Genomic DNA, 15,440 nt, shown 5'->3' with positions numbered 1-15,440 from the left:
TTGGAGTCGCCACCAACCATTTTAAAACGAATTTAGGTGGGGTGGACACCATCTTACATGATCTGCGTTTTTACCATAAATGTGTCGGTTCGAGAGTCGGTTACGGTCAAGGAAGGATTAGTATCCTTGAACCGCCCTTTCGGTACAAATTAATTTTCCGGTTGTCTTAGTTGCGAAAATTCAAAATTTAAATTAAAATTTAACAGACTCGATTCAAATTACTTACAATTAATTGATTTGAATACCCTTAAAAGATAAAAACGTTAGATTCGTAGCGGAGTATAAAATCGAATTAGGATAGTAAATGTGAAAATGTGAGAATAATAAATAAAACAAGAAAAAATAGAAAATAACAAAACATGTAAAAAATAATAAAAAATAAACAAAATGAATAAAATGTTAAAAAACAAAGACACGGATAAAGGGAAAAAATTAATGGAGTAAAAAAATAAAAAAAAATAAAAGAAATTAAAAAGGAATAAAAATAATGTGTACATATAAAGTAGTATTTATTAAAACAAATAAAAATAATAAATATATAATACTAAGTAAAACAAATAAAAATAAATATATACATGATATTAAGAAAAAAAATAATAGAAAAAAATAAAATAAAGTAAAATATAATATATATAAATAAATAAAAAACAAAAATAGAATATAATAATATATATAATATATATATATATATATATATATATATATATATATATATATATATATAAACGTATGAAATATAATATTAAGAAAAAATATATACATAGTAAATGGAAAAAATTAATACATCTATATATATATAATGATAAGATATATATATAAATAATATATATAAATAAAAAAAGGAATATAGTAAATAAAAAATATATATAATTAAAAAATATATATAGGGGACGAAATTAATATAAAAGTAAAATTAATGGGTAAATTTCAAGGTAAATTAAAGATTAAGATTGACTTAGGGGGAATATTAAATACTTTAAAAAATGAACATGCCTCGGGAGTAGATCTAGGTTCGAAACTTCGAAACCCCACCCCTTTTTGGTCATCGGTGCAACCCACGCTTTGGGTTATTCGAACCAAATCTCAAGAAAAATAATATGCACATGCGAGAAATGAACGATTCAATGTAAAAAAAGATGCTACCTTTTATTTCCTTTTCGAATCGTTTACAATAGCTTTGCCTTTGTATTTTCCGTGCTTTCTCTGTTTTGTATGTAAATCTCGTCTTACAAATGTGGAGGATTACATGTATTTATAGTGAAAAAAAACTAACTAACAATAGAATCCTAATTCAACTAGACTCCTTGCTCGGTTGTTGCACGTTTGTTGGTGTAGTTGTTGCTTTAAAAGATATGGTGGTGGAAGAGTCCTCTTAGGAGAGGAACTCTTGCTAGCTATCTTTTAAGAAAATTAATGTCTACAACTGTAACGGCCATTAAGACACATGTTATGTTTAAAAAATTAAATTTTTATTTAAAAAATTAAAATTATTATAATTTGTTTAAAAAACTCAAAATTTTATAGAATTATCAAAAGAATCCAAAATCTATTAAAACATTAATTTTAATCCCCTAGTACCGTTTGCTTCCACCAATGTCGTCAACCGGCCGATACCCAACATTGTTCGACTGGACAACCATCCAACGATTGAATCCCCTTATTTTTGCAATTGGTTAAACACCCAACGATCATATAAATACAAGATTTCACGACCGACTAAAAGGGATTCTTCACATTATGATAGTCAATTTTTTGCTGCAATCACCGCGTGAAGCATGGGGCTTCAGCCGGTGTGATTCAGGTAGTTGCATGCCGTCGGGTTTTGTCCGATTGACGACGTTGGTGTCAACCGACAGGGTGGTAAGTGGTTGAAATTAGGATTTTTTGAGATTTTGAGGGTTTTTTTTAATAATTTCATAAAATATTAGGATGTTTTAAAATAAATTTTTATTTTAAGTTTTTTTTAAATAATTTTATATGCTCACATGTCAAAAAATAGTATTTTTTAACGGTTTAAAGTCCAAGCACCTAAAAATATAACGTCAAAAATTTTAGGCACCTAAAAGTATAACAGAGAAAACATTAGACATATTTTTAACAAAAAATTCTTTAGTGTTAAAAATTCTTTAGGCACCTAAAGTTAACTTTGAGTATAGATGGACACTTATTTTTATATTAAGCCTAATTTAAATAAAAACTAATTTTAAGTTCAACAACTTAAAATGTAAATTACTCCATACAAACATTATATGGCATATTCCATTAAATATAATTAATAATATTGTTACAAAATTTTATATTGAAATAGAGTTTTTTTTTTCCGACAGGTTCCTTGAGACATCAATTGTAAACTTCCCTCAAATTGCAATTAACAAAATTTTGACATAGCTAACACATGGCCGTTGTAAATGGGGAAAAATCAGATTCCATGAAATTTGCAAATGCTTAAATCGCAAAGCACCTTATCCAAATGAAACATAATGAGATACGTACACAATTGTCAAAGATCACATGATATGTGAATTTATAAACCTTTCTCAAGGTTTCAAGAGTACCAAATATCAAATCTTGTAAATAGGTGTGATTCCCAGGAGATTGAAGCATTTCGCATAACCACGGCGGTTGCTTCACACAACAATAGACGACTTGTTTCAATATCCGACCCGATAACCTGGCCAGTTTATCAATATACCACAAGTTAAAGAAAAATGCATGTTCATGATAATCTTAGTACAGCCACAATGGTTTCCCACCAAATTAAAAAAAAAAAAACTTCTGCCAATGACATCTTGCAAATTATGGGAGAAATGGCTATTTTCTAAGCTAGTTTATTCTACAGTCTCGCAAGGGGAAGGTGACGATCAACAATGTATTTTTACTAAGAAACTCCTATATAGTTAATCATGGATCATACCTTGCATTCGGGGTTACTATAGAACTTCGAGAAGATTTCAGATAAATTATAGAGATAGTCGCACAAAACATTCGGCAACAAATTGGTGCAGGCCTCTTCGACAACCTGGGAGAGAATCTGTAAAACCGAGCCCAGGCTAAGAAGCAAGGAGCTAACTGGATCTTAGTTCTTACCTCAGCGAACTGTAGCAGATGAAGCCCCAAATCACGTTCATCCTTGTGCCCCAATACTAATGTTCCCTTCTGTTAAAAACAAAGGGATACATTGTAACATAGATTTGAGTGTTCAAGAGACTCAACTGCAGAAATAAGTTTTTTCATATCGATATTGCACGGTAAGAAGCACAAACGGAACTAAAGTTTTAGAAAGATATTTTGAGGAAACATACATTCTTCAGTTCCTCTATGTCTTTACCAGACCTCCGGATGATTGAACAGATTCGAGCATGAGCATACAGCAAATAAACAGCAGTGTTGCCCTGACGTTAAAAGAAAGGCACCATCAGATGCTAATAATGATCATAGAAAAAGTAAAAAGAAAAAAAGGAACTGTCAGAGCAAATGATGACCATAAAAAACTGAAATAAAACATAAGAAACCTTCCTCATAAAAATGTTCAGCAAAAAAAATAGTTGCATGTTAGCTTCACACAATCTGCAGTCTAAAACAAAGCAAATGGTTTACGCACCTTATCATTAAGCATCTGGTCAAAATTAAACGTGTAATTGTGTTGGGAAATTAACAGAGTACGAGTAATTTCCCTATAACCAGATTAGTGAGAATGCGAAATAAAAACGGAAAAATAATACTCGAAATTGATAACGGAGTTCAGCCAATTTTACTTACGTCTCTGGACTGCTGCAGATCTTTTACTAGAGAGAATTTACAGGTGTTTACAAAACACTCACTACTCACAAGAAAACTCTCTAGTATTGGGAGAAAGAAATGATTTGGGATTTTGAGATGATTATGAAGCTAAATGAGCTAATAGTTGAAACTTAGGGACTAATCTTTGAAATACCCTAAAGTGCAATGACTAAAGTGAATTTACTCATTCCTATTTTCAACAAAACATCTACCAAATTTTGAAAAATATTTTTTCAAAGAAACATTACCAAATTTTGGAAAACATTTTTCAAGTTGGTTGCTAAACTTGAAAACCATTTTAACAATACTTTCAACAATCTCCCACTTGAAGACTGATTTAACTGTCTTCACACCTCGATCAATGCAACAGCTTTTCTAGTCTTGTTACTCTAGCATGCCAACTTAAGTTGAACACAACTTCAGTTTGTCTGTAGTCACCGTCTTTGTCAACATGTCTGCCGGATTTTGAGCTCCACTGATCTTTTCAAGTTTCAAAATCCCATCTTCCAGAAGAGACCGGATAAATGATATCGCAATTGTATGTGCTTTGTCCTGGAATGAAAAGACGGATTCTTTGCTAGATATATAGCACTTTGACTGTCGCAATACAAGACATTGTTTCTTGTTTCTTGCCTAACTCTTCCAAGAAACTTGGAGCCAAACCATCTCATTGTTGGCTTCCGTAACAACGACATATTCTGCTTCAGTTGTGGAGAGAGCAACTATTTTCTGTAGTTGAGAAACCCAACACACTGTTGTTCCTCCTAGAGTATAGACATACCTTGTAGTGATCCTTCTGATGTCAACATTTCCGGCTAAGTCAGCATCTACATAACCTGCCAGTATCGTATCTCCACCTTTGAAACAAAGTGTTTTGTTTGTGGTACCCCACAGATATCTGAGGATCCATTTGACTGCTTCCCAGTGTACCTTGCCCGGATTATTCATGTACCTGTTAACAGCTCGCACTGCTTGAGCAATATCTGGTCTGGTACAAACCATGGCATACATCAGACTTCCAATTGTTGAGGCATACGGCACCTTCACCATGTGTGCACGTTCTTCCTCCGTCTTTGGTTACTGTTCTTTGGAGAGTCTGAAATGAACACCTAAAGGGGTACTTACTGGTTTAGCATCTTGCATGTTAAACCTAGAGAGTACTTTGTTGATGTACTCAGCCTGTGATAATATCAAAGTCCCCAACTTTGTGTCTCTCTTGATCCTCATCCTAAGAATCTGCTTTGCAGCTCCCAGATCTTCATAGCAAACTGCTTCGACAATTTTTGCTTCAAGTTTATAATCTCTTGCATGTATGAGCCTGCAACGGGCATGTCATCAACGTACAACAATAAAATAATGAAGCTATTGTCGAACCTCTTGATGTAGCAACAATGATCTGCTTCATCTGGTAAAACCATTGCTACCCATAAAGATCGAACTTCTTGTACCACTGTCTAGGAGCTTGTTTTAAACCATACAAGCTCTTCTTCAACTTGCATAGGTTTTTGTTTCCTGCCTCATGAAGTCTTCTGGCTGCCTCATATAAATTTCTTCCTCCAAATCACCATGAAGGAAAGCTGTTTTTACATCAAACTACTCAAGATGTAAATTTTCTGCAGCTACAATTTTCAACACCAGTCTGATTGTAGGCAGTTTTACTGGAGAAAAAATTTCATTGTAGTCAATACCTTCTTTTTGCTGAAAACCTTTGACAATCAATCTTGCTTTTAGCGTCTACTCCCATCGTGTTCTTCTTTGATCCTGTAAATCCACTTGTTGTAGAGCGCTTTCTTGTCTGGTGGTAATTCAGATAATTCCCACGTCTGATTTGACATAAGCGAGTCCATCTCATCTTTCATGGAAGACTCCAACTTGACTGAATCCTCCACCTGCATTGCTTCATCATAGCACTCTGGTCAACAAGTATTGCAAAGAAGGGAATAACGTTGGGTTAGTTTAGGAATTCTGGAGGAGCGTCTTAGTTTCGATGTGTTGTTTCTTCTTGAACTGCAGGACTGATGAACATCATTTCCATAATCTCATCGAACTCAGCAAATTCTTTTGTTTTAGCTTTGGTATTGGAGCTGCTTGATTTTATAGTTGACCTGTTTTTGTACATCACATTCTCATTGAAATGACATCTCTGCTTCTGATGATCTTCCGATTTTCATAGTCCCAAAACCGGTAGCCAAACTCATCACCACCATAACCAACAAAGACACATTTGTTGGACTTGGCATCAAGGTTACTTCTTTCAGCAGAGTTTATGTGTACATAAGAAATACAACCAAACACTCTTAAGTGTGAAGGTTTATTTCTTTCTTGCTCCAAACTTCCTCTGGTATTCTACCATTCAAAGGAACTGAGGGCCCACGGTTGATCAGGTAAGCTGCAGTGTTGATGCTTCAGCCCATAGAAATTGGGCAATCCGGCATGTATCCTCATGCTTCTGGCACGTTCATTCAGAGTTCTGTTCATGGCTCTGCTACGCCATTCTGTTGCGTTTCATGGGAACTGTTATCTCCATCTTGATCCCATTGTTTGCGCAAAATTCTCTGAATCTACGATTTTTGTACTCTCCTCCATTATCAGACCTCAACCGCTTGACTTTCAGACCAGTCTCATTTTCCACCATGGCCTTCCATTTTCTGAAGGTATCAAAGACTTCTGATTTTTCTTCAGAAAATAAACACACCTTCCTTGTAAAATCATCGATGAAGGTGACATAATATAATGAGCCTGCAAGAGATGGAACTGGAGATGGTCCCCATACATCAGTATGAACCAACTCTAACTTTTCAGTCTTGGGTGTCTTACCAATCTTTGCAAAGCTGACTTTCTCTTGTTTGCCAAAGATGCAATCCTCGAATAGTCCGACATCTACATTTTAGATCCGACAAACTTCCCCTTTGACAAAGTGTCTTCATTCCTTTCTCGCTCATATGGCCAAGCCTTTGGTGCCATAGGTTTGATTTTCCATCAGCATCTTCTACTGTAATGATATTCTCTAAATTTGAAGTTATATAGAGAGTACAAATTTTCTTACCACGAGCAATAACGAATGCTCCTTTGGTAATCTTCCATTCACAGCCTGAAAAGGTTGTACTATATCCTTCTCCATCAAGCTGTCCTACAGAAATCAAATTCCTTTTAAGGCCAGGAATATGTCTCACTCCTGTCAGCTTCCAGGTGGTCTGGTTTGGCAGCTTTAATCGGATGTCTCTTTTTCCGACGATCTTCAAAGTTTCATCATCAGCTAGATTAACCCTCCCAAAATCACCACTGACATAGTTCTCTATGATTTCTCGGCATGGGGTGGAGTGGAAAGATGCTCCTGAATCCAAGATCCCATGATTTAATCGGACTGTTGACGCTTAGAATCATGGCATCACCTGTATCCTCTGTCACGTTGGCAGATTCCTGTGCGCCGATTTTCTTTGATGCTCGGCAATCCTTTTAAAGTGGCCCTTCTTGCCGCAGTTATAACAGGTAAAATCTTTCTTTCCCGTTCTTGATTTTCCCATTCTGGATTTGGATCTGCCACGATTTGAATTTCTTTATGAAGTTCTCCCTCTGGACTCCGTGTGCAAGGCTGAGGAGGTTGATGCTTCACCCGATTCTCTCCGTCGAATTTATTCACTCAATACCATATTCCGAAACATCGTCGAATTTTAATTTGCTGTTTCCCGACGAGCTGTTGACTGCTGTAACAGTAGCATTCCAACTGTCTGGTAGAGACGATAAAAGAATTAAAGCTCGAACTTCATCATCGAATTCAATTTCCACGGAACTTAACTGGGTTGTGATTGTGTTGAGTTCATTTAGGTGTTGAGCCACCGATGCCCTTTCCGTCATCCGCAAATTGAACAATCGCCTCATCAAATGAACTTTGTTTGAGGCCGATGGCTTTTCATACATACTGGAGAGCCGCCATAAGACCGCTATGGTCTTTTCCTTTGCTATGTTGAAAGCAACATTGCAGGATAACGTCAGTCAGATAACTCTGAGGGCTTGTCTGTCGAGAAGAGCAGTCTTCATTCTTCATGCCCTCTAGTTGCTTTCCTGAGAGAGATTGATATAGATTTTTCTGGTACAGAAAATCTTTAATCTGCATCTTTCAAAAGCTAAAGTCCGCACCATCGAACTTTTCAATTTTCACCTTCCCTTCGTCTGTAGCCATCACTCCCACTCGAATCTACCAAACTTTACCAAATTTTAAAAAATATTTTTTCAAAGAAACATTTACCACACTTTGAAAAACATTTTTCAAAGTTGGTTGCCAAACTTGAAAACCATTTTAACAATACTTTCAACAAATTGGTCAATCGGTTGTTCTTCAAGTCAGCATACCTGTAATCAGAATTCATGAATTTGAGAACAATAACATGGAAATACAAGAAGATAATAGCAATAACAGCTGGATTAGAAAAAGAAGCTCTATGTGATGAGTGGCTTACTTACAGCACCATAACCAACTGCTTCGGCAGTACTCTCAATCTCCTCCTCAGTCCATTCTTCACCCTTACCTGATCAGCACAAAAAGTAGCAATTTCATATATAAGAAGTTTGAAGGTTGAAAGATTACAATTAACAACAGCAAGAACTTGCATTAATGCATACACCATAAAATTGTTCTGCAACCGTAAGAGCAGAGAATCATTTGTAACAGATAGAAGGTTCAATTTTTACCACGCTCAATAAGTGCTGCTTTACTTCAACTCTTGGCTTCATCAAGTAGATCAACTAATCGAACTACTTCAGTGTTACGGGTTCGAAAACGCTTTCCATCTTCTCCAAGAACAAGGCCAAACCAACATGGCTAGCTTTGGGATATGAATTATCACCATGAGAAAGCCACCCTGCACGTTTGGCGGCCTGAAAAGTAAACCAAAGTAATGTCAGAACTAAAACAAGAGAGAGAGACTAGATGGTTTTTTTTTGGGTAGAAACTAGAGGTTAAAAGTGGAATAACATTACACGGTCCTTAATTAATAATGAGTTTTTAAAAGAAAGTATCAATCTATTTGCAGTAAATAGAATAAAGGAAAAGTTTCACTTCATCAATAATAGGTTTTTAAAGATAACTCATCAAAAGAATTCCAAAAACTGCTTTGAGAACATACTTGAAAACATATCAAAATGCTGCTGCTGGCCTACATCAGTAACGTATATAATCCGCTCAGCTTTCTCTTTATTGAGGCGATACCTACAGGTAGCAAGTACAAAGATTGGAGAAAAAGCTGATTAATTCATATTCCTAGGCTTATATCCCAGCATCAACAAAGTAAACAGTAAACTTTGTGTAACACGTCATAATCAGTAACACATTGAACTCCTCAGAGGAAATTGGTCTACATAAACAAAGTACACCATGAGATCAACATGTAGAAGGTAAATAAGCAAATCATCTAAAGTTTACACTCTTATAGTCTTCGAACCAGCTGTCACTTTGTAATTTTAACCATTCTAATTTCAGTCAGATCTGCTGCACATTAGTCTAACAGATTTCACATATTCCGCAAGAATGAAAAACAAGAGGCCGACATCATATTCATGTAAGAAAATTTACCAAAGGGCGGCTAGATCAGTTGAGGCATAGTTGAAACCAACGTCACTCTTCACCAAAATAAGAGGTATATTAATGCCTTCAATAAAGGTCACACGAGCCCCCTGACTTTCCTCAACTAATCCTTGTTTAGTCAAGGTTTCTATGACCCCGGGAATGCATGGGTTATAAAAACTCTCCCCCTGGAAATAAGGAAATAACCATAAGCACATAAATCCAGAGCATCACTTCGACTAGAAATAAAACTTGCTAGTTTTCACAAATTTAATGAGGTTTTTGAAAACTGGCATTCAAAAAAATATACAGTTCCTTCACTACAAATGTCATCAAAACTGTGTATAATTACTTTTGTGCAAGATTTCTGGTGATATATGAATGTTAAAGTCATAAGCGTGTCAATTTACAGTTTGTAGTATATTGAAGATGATTATATAGAATGAAAAATATAAAGATAAATTGAAAGTAAATCATAAATAAAGAGATCTTCAATGATATGGAATTGAGGCACATTACTCACCTTTTCCTCTAGATGGACTCCAAGCCGTGATAGACCTTATGAAATTCATTCCGGCTGATTTCACATATCTGTGCCCATGCCCTACGATACTTGTCTTCTCCACCCTAAAATGAGTAGAACACAGCATATGGAAAAAAGTGAAATCAGGTATTAATGAACCCAAATGCAATCAGAGAGGAAAAGGGGGGAAATAATTAACAAGGTAAAATTTTACCTGAAGGCGCACCACTGCCTATTGAGCTCTCTCCTTAAATGCAGGATCAGCATCAATCTCTGCTTTGAAGCTTTATAAAATGCTAAAAAAATCTCTCAAATGAGGATAACAACAATCACTTATTTTTTGTGGGATAAATATGAAGATAAAGAATAGAATTACTACTAAGCTCTAGTATAGTTAAATGTTAATCCATCTACAAAGGATATAATTTATAAAAGTTTTAAAACAATTAAACAAGCACAATTACAATAGTTATCCAGGAGATATTTGTTTAATTAGATACCAGTTTCAGAATAAAACATCATTAAAAGCTAACGAGCATAATATTCGTTTTTGACACATCATCCTAAAAAAGCACAGCCTCTAGTTTCTTATTTTTAAAAAGTGAATCAGCAATTATTTCTGGGTTCATTCTACTGCCTAATGGTGCTTACAAAACTTCATCTTAAGATTCAAACATACACCTGTAGATCTCCAATGGTTGTTTCAGTAGCATCTTCAAAATTCGGAAACTTTTCAAAAAGAAAATCAGGATGCCAAACTGCAAGTCAAATAGAAAAGTAATATAAAAGGGAAAAAAGGTTACCAAAGGAGACGTGATATGCTAAAAAGATATAGGTTCATCTTTAACTTCGGTAGAGTCCAGTGGAAGTGCAGGAATGATGTCGAGCCTTATTGAGCACTACAACCCACTTTGATCGTTGACATCACCAAAGGTCTAAACATAAATTTCACAATAAGATGAATGCTTAATCCCTTATTGAGCCAAACAGGAACACACGCCTTCTATGCATAATTCAGAAACAACACCAACCTGTGTCCCCCAGTCACCAACATGGTTCGTCGAAGAACTTTAACTTTTGAAAATTCAAGCATGCGAGCAAGTGTGTCACCAATAATTGACAATTGTAGACCTCAAGTGACCAACATGCATTTCTTTTGATATATTAGGAGATGAAAGTCAACAACTGCTGTTTTAACTGGCGGAAGCGGTGCCCATTTATCAATACCTTCAACTAGCATCTTTTGAATGCTCTGTCAAAAGAAAATAGCAAAGCTATCTTATAAGACCAATGCAATAGCTACAACACATAAAGCCAAACCAAGCTGAATCAAAGATAGTTATAACTATTCTCATAAGTAACTCAATGACATAAAATAAATAGGGTGGAACATATGAGCCACCTTAGCCATCCAATTCTTTGACAATACTACGTTTACAAATCCAGGCCCAGCTACGGAGCATGATTCTATCATTTCAGAGGATGAGAGATCATTCTTGATTGCCTACCAAAAGAAACGATATCTATTGATTCAAAGCATGATACAGGAAACAAGCTCCTCCACTACCAAATCATCCTCACCTCTCCAACTGCAGGAGGTCCACGAAATTGAGCACCTTCCCTTTATTTTAGACCACAGGCCTATGGCATTGTTGCTGTACCAAAGAAATTTCAAATTTTGCATAAAAATTAGTCTATACAAAAGGTTGAATTGGCCTTAGTTTTACCAATAATCAATCTATCATTGCATAACAACATGAAAACACCATCTACTGCAACTGGTATTTTTTTGCAATAAAGGAACATATACCATACCACTGGTAATCACCAAATTTGCCATTGCATGCAGCTACCAGTGGCTTTACATCCGGCTCATTAGGAACAGTTACTTTAAGTGAAACATCAAACAGTTTTGCTAACTGTCCTTTCACACTGCCCATACATTCATTCTGTTCCTAGTCACAGCTCAAAGTAAATAATTAGTACACAATCAAAATACAATTTAAAGATAATTAGCGCATGAATTTTCAGCTGAATAAACTTACGGTGGCCATGGTCGTTAATGAGTGGGCCTTGGTTTCCCAAACAAGTCTTCTAGATGTCAATCTCAGTAAATCTGTCTATTTTTTGGATATCAGAACAAAACTCTTACGAATGATCAGAAAAAATTTGAATTTCAGGAACTACTTAGAAAGCAACCAAACAATTGCTAAAACATATGAAAAGTGCAATCATGTAAAGTCTCTAATATTACATGGAAGATAACACCGGTACAAATTAACGCCTTCCTTAATGCCTTTTGATAAGACATTCTAAACAAAGAAAAACCATCGGAAAATAATCACATTTAGCTTTTTTTTTCATAAAAAAATTATAACATAAAATATTAAACTTCGCAGCTATCATCCATAAAATGATTTACTTCCTAAACTTGAACAAAGAAAATCTACAAAACTTGATATTGTAACTTCCATTATAAAACATACATAAGAAATACACCAGAAATAGTACAGAGAATTGTGCATGGTTTGTAAGATTAAGAAGAAACGCTGAAAGAAGTACATTTACTGAAACAAGAAGAGCAGAAGATGAAGAGAGTAAGAGGACTGACCGGAGGCGGAAGGAGAAAAGTGAAAACGAGAGAAGCGATTGAAGTAAATAAATGAAGGAGATGTTGGCGGCACTAAAAAGTTGAGTCTCCCTCCATAGTCCAATCTAATGTTTCTGTTTGTTTTCAAGGGTAAACTGCCTCTTTGCTCACCCAATTATATCATTTTTTATTTGGTCATCAATTATTTTTTGGGCATTTGCATCACTATATTATGTTTTATTCTATTTTGATCTCTGACTTTTAAATTAGAGGGTTGAATTTGATGAATTATTTTGAGTTAGGACTAAATTTATAAAATATATATGTTTTGGATACTAAAACTATTATTAGACCAATTCATGTCACCAAAATGTTAAAAATTAATGGAAACTTAACAACCAATGATCGAAACATAATGAAAATAAATATTACAAATATAAAAAAAATAGTTTAATAACCAAAGTAGAAATGTAATAATAGTTGGATAATTAAATAAGTAGTTTTTTTTTAAAATGTTATTATTTTAGATATTGAAATAAGAACTATGATAATCTCAATACAATTTTTTTAATTATACAAATGAAGATAAATCCACTTCTAAAAAATGATCTATCACAATATAATAACATTTTATTATTCTTATTTCATGATATACTTTTATATACAATATATTTGTATTTAAAAGGTGATTTTCAGTAAGTTTGATAACGAATTCCAAGATAAACAATTAGGAATGACATGATGTAGTCCTGAAACTAGAATCATAAATCACCTATCATCAAATCTATTTTAGGACCAATATAAGATAGTCAGCGTCAGATTATTATCATTTTTGAATAGTTTAGGGTGACAACAAATAACATTTATTCATAATCTTTGTTAATCATTGATAAAATATACATTTTGCATACGCGACTATTCGAATTCAAAACTTCAAGGAAGAACAACATTCCTTTTACAACTAAGGTCAATAAGTTCAGTTAGCATCAAATCTTAAATCCTTAATAACAATTATAATTTTACGTAGCCATAGTTCATCAATATTACAACAATAATATATGAACTTAAGCTTCTATATTCTATCACAATGGAACCTGAAAATTTTTAATATGAATCGAAGTTTCCCATTCACTCAACCCTGAACTTGAGAGAACCATCTCTGCTTCCCAACCCCACGTCTAGATTCCCGAGAGAAAGGCGCTTTTTGGGCCCCGGCTCTGGCCTTTGCTTTGGAGCACTCTGGAACCTCAATTTAGCCTTGAAGGCTTGTGTGTTGGCCATGTAATTTGGGAAATTCCCGTAATGTCTAAACCAGTTATCAGCGCACACACCCTTGGGAGGTGCAACCGAGGCATTAGACCCACAAGAACTCATGACCCGAGGTGTATTCTGCGCTGTAGAAAATCTGCATTCATAACCAGTTAAACCCCACTCGCTGTCTTGAAAGTGCCGGCCTTCCTGTATCGAAACTCGGGGCTCCGGAACTCGACATAGAAACGGAGACGACAACGTCCGATGAAGCGGCTGATCATCATGGAAGTCCGATCTGCGAGATCTTGATTTAGGCGTGCCATTGTCAACCTCCACAATTTTGGAACTTTCATCAATGCCATTTGCAGTGTCAAAAGGATACAATCTCTCCTACAAATGGAGATTTGAACAGTTGAAATTAGCTTAAATTGGAATCATAATGGAGTAGAAATGATTTAATTTAAATGGATTTTCACCATTGATTTTCGTGCTCGGATGTCGAATCTGTTGGCTTCATGGTTAACAACAAGTCCGCGAGCTTTCCGAGACATTATGGTAGCATGTTTCCTCACTAAATATCCTCTAACTAACGCTTGCATCTTCACTAATCCTTTCAAAGCTCGAAGGGCTCTTCTAGCCTGTTTTAGACCCCAAATCCGAAATTAAACGCAACGCATTCGAAAACTTCGTAAACTGTTGAAAATGTACTTACTAGATATACTCGAAAGACAGTTTGAATTTTAACGGCGGCCCCTCTCTCGTGTTTACCGGACATGATTCCTCTTCCATGACTTGTATGCCTCACCACTGCCACAGCCGCCTTTGCAGTGGCTATTGCCGCATCAGCAGCTGCTGCGGTGGCAGCCGCCACAGCAATTGCATGCATGTTCTGCTCCTTGTCTGTTTCATCAGAGTATGATCTTAACCACGCATCTACCGGTGATATTGTTGTAGTGTTACACAATCTGCCGCTTGAGTTCCTCCTTGAATGACCGATGCTACACCGTTTCCTTCCTTTCCGGTCACCGGAATCCGAGCAGTCTTTGCTGTTCTTTATACCAAATAAGCTCTTCAGCCACCTCGTAGCTTTTCCCATTTCTTTGTTTCTAATAAAGTATTAGCTCTTATCTATAACTAATCTAATTAAGTGGAGTGATGATGAGTTCTTCCTGGGCAGAAGGAATCGCATAAATTGTTGAAAATGGCACATTTTATTACAATATAAAGTGAAAATTTTGTAATAAAAAAGCAGAAGGAATTAGATGGGGTGTCAATTGGAACTACTCAAGTAGTTTTAAAGCAAAACCTAATCAGCTACTTTTTTAAAAATAATTCCATGCCATTGTTGAGTATGCGGTTACACTGGTTACAATTATTCAGTTTAGTTTAATGTATAATATTCTTAATTCATATGATTTTGAAAGGTTCGTGGACAATCCTCTTAATTTAATTTATTTTATTTATAAATGTTAATATTCAAACCTTTAAAAATATTTAATTTATTATTCTAAATAATTTTACATAATAAATAAAATATTATATTCATATCAATTTTATTACTATTCTAACAGTTGTCACCTACATACCTCCAATAAGATCATCACACCTCACACCTGTATATACAAACATACCTACATATATACATACATATAAACTTTACACAACCAAAGGAATACCTTGCTAAACAATGATGGATAGAAGGGTAGACGGAGGCAGTCACTCTCCTAAAAACTTTA

At 35.1% G+C, this 15,440-nt stretch overlaps 1 protein-coding gene, 1 long non-coding RNA gene and 1 pseudogene across 3 annotated transcripts; all 3 read right to left on the bottom strand.

The window, feature by feature from the left end:
• Positions 1-2,546: 2,546 nt before the first annotated feature.
• On the bottom strand, positions 2,547-10,917 carry LOC120134726 (annotated as a pseudogene).
• Positions 10,918-11,699: 782 nt separating this feature from the next.
• On the bottom strand, positions 11,700-12,559 carry LOC120133846. 2 transcript variants are annotated; one of them, XR_005517129.1, is made up of 3 exons: positions 12,475-12,559; positions 11,909-11,983; positions 11,700-11,812 (listed from the first exon to the last, which is right to left on the bottom strand). It is a non-coding gene; the product is annotated as an uncharacterized LOC120133846 (long non-coding RNA). The 2 variants fall into 2 exon arrangements; XR_005517128.1 differs by having other exon boundaries at positions 11,909-11,979; positions 12,475-12,554.
• Positions 12,560-13,581: 1,022 nt separating this feature from the next.
• LOC120134725 lies at positions 13,582-14,803 on the bottom strand. Its single transcript, XM_039151165.1, has 3 exons — positions 14,417-14,803; positions 14,181-14,342; positions 13,582-14,094 (listed from the first exon to the last, which is right to left on the bottom strand). Exons 1-3 carry the CDS (start codon positions 14,798-14,800, stop codon positions 13,582-13,584), a joined length of 1,059 nt encoding a protein of 352 aa, XP_039007096.1. The 5' UTR covers positions 14,801-14,803.
• Between the last annotated feature and the right edge of the window lie 637 nt (positions 14,804-15,440).

The sequence above is a fragment of the Hibiscus syriacus genome, unplaced genomic scaffold (genome assembly GCF_006381635.1).
Source record: "Hibiscus syriacus cultivar Baekdansim isolate YM2019G1 unplaced genomic scaffold, ASM638163v2 tig00110597_pilon, whole genome shotgun sequence".
NCBI lineage: Eukaryota > Viridiplantae > Streptophyta > Magnoliopsida > Malvales > Malvaceae > Hibiscus > Hibiscus syriacus.
The sequence above is the reverse complement of the archived record's forward strand: the minus strand, read 5'-3'. Positions and strand labels throughout refer to the sequence as shown.

What these genes read in the sequence shown, in the direction of transcription:
- LOC120134725 (XM_039151165.1), bottom strand. Translation starts at nt 14,800, where the DNA reads ATGGGAAAAGCTACGAGGTGGCTGAAGAGCTTATTTGGTATAAAGAAC. An exon ending in CTGTCTTTCGAGTATATCTA is followed by an intron (nt 14,343 to 14,416) that starts GTAAGTACATTT and finishes GGTCTAAAACAG; the next exon opens with GCTAGAAGAGCCCTTCGAGC. An exon ending in TCCGAGCACGAAAATCAATG is followed by an intron (nt 14,095 to 14,180) that starts GTGAAAATCCAT and finishes CTCCATTTGTAG; the next exon opens with GAGAGATTGTATCCTTTTGA.